The following is a 5,543-nucleotide window of genomic DNA, read 5'->3' as shown; positions in this document are numbered from 1 at the left end:
GGAAAATGATTAATCTTCTGCAGCACCTCAGGGCAATAGTAAAATGGGTACTGTTAGAGGTGAATAGCCCTCCCTTAACAGATTTTAAAAAATGGGTTTTTTGTTGTTTCTAGTATATAGTGAAAAATAAAGAACATGGCAAAAGATAAAAGGTTGTGTGAAGTAAATCTTCATCCTAAACTAGTTTTTGAAGGTCTGAAAAATATGAATATGATATTTCACTTTATTTACTTCAGGATGTTTACAATTTTGTAAACTTTGGTTCAGTTTGAGAACTGAGAAACAAGGACCATAATAAAGAAATGCTGTTGGTGTTTCCTAGTCTTTGTCCGGTGTGGCTGGGAGCTGGAAGCAGTGGCCCTCTCATCCCGTGTTTCATGTCACACACTTCCTTTTCAAATGCTTTTGCACCTGGAAGGGTGAGGGACTGTCCAAAGTGACCTTCCGTGCAGAGACAGCAGCTTGGTTTCCATCCCCTGCACCAGGAGGCCCATGGCAGGCAACCGCTCACTGAGAACAACTGGAAACAGTGTTAGAGCAATACTTGTTCTTCCTCATACCCACATAATTCAAAATGTGCCCAGACACACTGTGCCTGTAGGATCAAGCTTTCTAAATTCTGGCTTTGGGAGTCTGGGTGAAAAACAGTGTCTGATAAAATATCACTTTAGTGTTTCTTACTGAACAGGTCAACATTAAGGATGAAGTATTATGCATTTCCCAGAAAGTTAGTGGGGTGCTAAAAGGAGGTAGTAACAGAGATTAGATTTTTTGTGTTCCTTATGTTCATCATCCTAAAATAATTAAAATGAAATGTGGTATTCTATGAATGAAAAATGATACTGTAGTTGCTATTGGGTCATTAGGAAGGCGATACATTGCACTGGTTTATTGTACAAATACTGCTAAAGCATCTTAAAATCCAGAGTCATTGTAGCAAGATATATTTCTGGATATTTACTAAGAGGATGACTTTGTGGAAAAATACTGATGACAATCTCTCTTCTTTAAACAGATAACACAGCAAGTGTTCTTGTTAGACGTGAAGGATTTAGTCGCCAAAAGCAGGATTTATACCTTCTTCCTATTGTAATAAGTGATGGTGGACTCCCCCCTATGAGCAGCACCAACACCCTCACCATTCGGGTCTGCGGCTGTGACAGCAATGGCTCCTTGCTCTCCTGTAATGCCGAAGCCTACATCCTCAATGCTGGATTAAGCACTGGAGCTTTAGTTGCCATTCTTGCTTGCATTGTGATTTTGTTAGGTAAAAAAGTTCTTTACTTACCACTCTTCTACACTTGTTTGTGTTAAAAAATTAATTTTGCCTTCTGCTCCAAAGATGGATAAATGAATCTTAATTTCTTAGCTTTTATTTTTATAGAAGGTACTAATCTGCCTGGCTGAAATGCAATATATGATAACTGCAATAGCAAACACCAATGAATTTGTCTAGGTGTGCTCAGAGAATGTCCTTTTCCAGCCTAGCATCAGTTGATCAGAGACACCGTTTAAAGGAGGTCATGACATAGAGTTCTAGGTTTTGTGATCTTCCTTAGATGACAGGTTCCTTATTGAGGTCAGCCTGGATTAATGGCTCCTGCCAGCTACTTCCCTCTAACGCCTCTTGTGTTGGAGACAAACAGATGGCTCAGAAGACCTGCTTTTAAGAAAGTATTGTAAAGTATTTCCTGATGATTTGAAAATATTTATATAAAATGTTTTCTTTTGCCTGTAGTAATTCATAGTCTTTGTTTTTTTATATATTTTAAAGTTATTTTATAGAAATTTGAAGTGAGAAGGAACACAACAACATAGGCATGAGTTTTGATATGTTGCTTAAGAAAAATTCCATTTTCTTTGAAATGAAATGTGGAATTAGAGTTCCAATTTGGGTGTACAGGAGAGAATAAAGATTCATCTTTGTTTTGTTGCCAATACAGATGTGATTGGGCTGCTCAAAGGCAGTGCAACCGTGCTCATGTGGCACTGGGGCCCACAAGTGCTTTTCTTGAGTTAGTCTTGGAGTAATGAGCAATTAGTAATAGCAAAGGCATTCAGCTCAACCAGAAAATCTTCAAATGAGTGTGTTCAATTCTGTGTACAAACATCAATGCTTTTACCTGGCCAGGTATGCTAAAAATGCAGATGTTAGCAAAAATTTATGGTGAACTGCAGCACAAAAGCTGAGTTTTCAGTGAATTTATTTATAAAGCAGCTACTGTTTGAGAGTGCAATCTAACTTGCTTTCTTTTTCCTGTAGTCATTGTAGTGTTGTTTGTAACACTGAAAAGACAGAAAAAAGAACCTCTGATTGTTTTTGAAGAAGAAGATGTCCGAGAGAACATTATTACTTATGATGATGAAGGTGGAGGAGAGGAAGATACTGAAGCTTTTGACATAGCTACTTTGCAGAACCCGGATGGCATCAATGGATTTATTCCTCGTAAAGACATAAAACCTGAGTATCAGTATATGCCACGACCGGGGCTTCGGCCGGCTCCTAATAGTGTTGATGTTGATGATTTCATCAACACAAGAATACAAGAGGCTGATAACGATCCAACTGCCCCTCCTTATGACTCTATTCAGATCTATGGCTATGAAGGGAGAGGCTCAGTGGCTGGTTCACTTAGCTCATTAGAGTCAGCAACAACAGATTCTGATTTGGACTACGACTATCTACAAAATTGGGGACCTCGATTTAAGAAACTTGCAGACTTGTATGGCTCCAAAGACACTTTCGATGATGATTCTTAACAATAAAGTTTAAGATTTGGCCTTAAGAACTGTGTCCGATGTTCTGAAGAATCCAGAAGAAATGCTAGCAGGTATTTTTTTAAAAATCAAGAAAAATCTCATTTAAACATTTAAGTTTGACAGAGAGGATTCCTTTGATAAAAAAGGACATAAAAGTGGTAAATACTGTGAAGTACCTTTTCCTACAAAAGGCAAATATGGAAGCTGGCAACTTCACTAGAGGAAAAAAACCCACTTAAGAAATACAAAATATTGAAATGGAGGAAAATGCTAAAAGAGAACCTACAAATAAGGGAAATCTTTTATGTATTATGAACATCTAAATCTTTCATGTCAAAGAAGCTTCCACAAATTAGAAAAGATAACAGTTCTGAGCTGTAATTTCGCCTTAAACTATGGACACTCTATATGGTAGTGCATTTTTAAACTTGAAATATATAATATTCAGCCAGCTTAAACCCATATGATGTATGTACAGTACAACGTACAATTATTATGTCTCTTGAGCATCAAACTTGTTACTGCTGATTCTTGTAAATCTTTTTGCTTATACTTTCATCTTGAACTAATATGTGCCAGATATAAAAACTCTGTCTTGTTGCAGTGGGAGGCGCCCTATTTCTATGTCATTTTTAATGTATCTATTTGTACAATTTTAAAATTCTTATTTTAGTATACATACAAATATCAGTATTCTGACATGTAAGAAATGTTACAGCATCACACTTATATTTTATGAACATTGTACTGTTGCTTTAATATGTGCTTCAATATAAGAAGCAGACTTTGAAATAAACTGATTCTTTTTTAATTCTTGTTCTGGTTATTAAACATATAAGGAAGAGCATAGTGTTTCTAATGTCCCATTTATAGTTCTGACTAATTTACTACAATTGTGACCTTTTAATAGCCTTATTTATTATGTGTTTGTAGTTGGTTTGTTGCCTTGTTAAGTGATTATTTAAAAATCAAGTACATTTTACAAATGTTTTTTAGACTTAAAAAAATGTAATGTCTGGTGAACACTTTGTACCCTCTCTATCTACAGCTTGTGGCTGCTCCCAGAACACAGTAATAATCTCCATATAATACTACTGTGTTTTCTGGATTAAATTAAGTGTAATACTTTTCAATATTTCCCATGTAATATGCATTTATCTTATATCTTAGAAATTCCAGAGGTTTCAGAAATGACTTTATAAGTGGACAGGAGTACTCTGTACTTACAATTTACTCCAGGCTTGTGAATTTCCATATCTGTGCTAAGCTTCTATGGGTTCTAGAGACTTAAATCTGACCCAATTTAGCTGTAAGTTCCCTAAAGACTGTTCTACCTGACAATTACCTTACCTGAGTAGTAATTAAGATTCTGGCACTTACTGTTTTTTTCTTTTGATTTTTTTTTCCGTTTACTGCAGTAAAATAGCATCGTCTACTGATAGGAAGATATTTTAATTTGTGATGACAGAAATACAGAGTGCTTTCAGAATGGTTCTTTGTAATGTATGTTTTTAATTGAAAAATGATCTATAACTTCTTTTATATTATTTCAGAATGAGCAAGGGATTGGAATATGTTCCATGCATCAACATTTTCCCCATCTGTGTACAGCTGTATTTCTGCAAAATTTAATATAGTTTGCTGTTAAGGGTCAGAGATCAGCAGCTGCAATATGGGAAGAGGCAATAAGTAGAAATGATATACATTTTTCTACTGTTCATTTTACAGACCCTGTCCTTCATTTGCAGTCAGGTACCAAAATGCTCAATCTGAGAGGAAATCTGATCTGTTTGTGTATTGCTTTTCTGAAGACCCCCATATATGTAGTTAGATTAAAATTTACTCGTTAAAATTATGAGTGATGTTTCAGCTCTATATTCATAACATATTCAGTTGTCCCATTATATCCCTATGTTTTATAAGGCAGAGTTTGCTAAATCAGCAGATTTGCTCTACAATGTTTATTGTAATATTTCACTTTATTATAGCTGTATGCATTCTATATAATTCTATATTAGTTCAAATTTCTTTAGTTGTTGATTTTTCTCTGTTTATAATCCAAAGAATATTTTGCTAGATTTGCACATTTCTCCATTATAAATTTAAATAAACATTAAAAAATGAAATGAGTACCAATTTACAAATTAACAAATGGAAATAAATTTTTTAAAAGTCATTTGTAGGACTCCATCCTCATTGATGCTATCTGGGTTTATTTCACTATTGAGCAAGTTTTAGATTTAATAACTGCATTTTCTACATTTTTATGTTTAATTTTTAGGAAGGACATTGTCAACTACATTTTTTAATAGTTTTAAATGCTTTGAGTTTTAGTCTCTATTGTTTGTAGCACTCTCGTAGATGCTTGGAAATAAATTTTCTTTCCCTGCTGGTTTTGTCCTTTTTCATTTGATTATTTTTCTCCTTCCCAGTGAATACACAATTACCATAGTGCTTTATTAAGTTAGTCTTGCTAATCTCTGCCAACATTATCTCTGAAATGCTGGGAATTATACTCATTATGTATCATCTGCAGCACCCCCAATGAACAGCGTGTTTTGGCACAACAACAGGACATTTATTTGTGTTAAACTTCACAGCAGTGGTCGTTGAAGTCTCAGGTTTATAATCTGAGATTGTAAAAACCAGCCCAGCACAGCAGCTGTGGGTTAGTCCCCAACTCAAATCAGAGAAGACTGCGATTGCAGTTTGTCACAGTGCTCCCAAGGATCTCGGCACCCTGGCACGGGTTTTACTTGCACGATTTACTTTAGCGTAGCATC

At 35.3% G+C, this 5,543-nt stretch overlaps 1 protein-coding gene across 1 annotated transcript in view; it reads left to right on the top strand.

Annotated features, from left to right (window-relative positions):
* The window catches only part of CDH11 (cadherin 11, type 2, OB-cadherin (osteoblast)), a 40,767-nt gene extending 35,617 nt beyond the window's left edge, over window positions 1-5,150 (top strand). The window contains exons 11-12 of the mRNA XM_010185907.1: window positions 1,016-1,267; window positions 2,264-5,150. Coding sequence (XP_010184209.1) covers window positions 1,016-1,267; window positions 2,264-2,760 — 749 coding nt within the window. The 3' untranslated portion in view covers window positions 2,761-5,150. The remainder of the gene's footprint in view (window positions 1-1,015; window positions 1,268-2,263) is intronic.
* The last annotated feature ends 393 nt before the right edge of the window (window positions 5,151-5,543 follow it).

The sequence above is a fragment of the Mesitornis unicolor genome, unplaced genomic scaffold, assembly GCF_000695765.1.
Source record: "Mesitornis unicolor isolate BGI_N332 unplaced genomic scaffold, ASM69576v1 scaffold13196, whole genome shotgun sequence".
Classification (NCBI taxonomy): domain Eukaryota; kingdom Metazoa; phylum Chordata; class Aves; order Mesitornithiformes; family Mesitornithidae; genus Mesitornis; species Mesitornis unicolor.
Note: the sequence above shows the minus strand (reverse complement) of the source record. Positions and strands in the feature narration are given on the sequence as shown.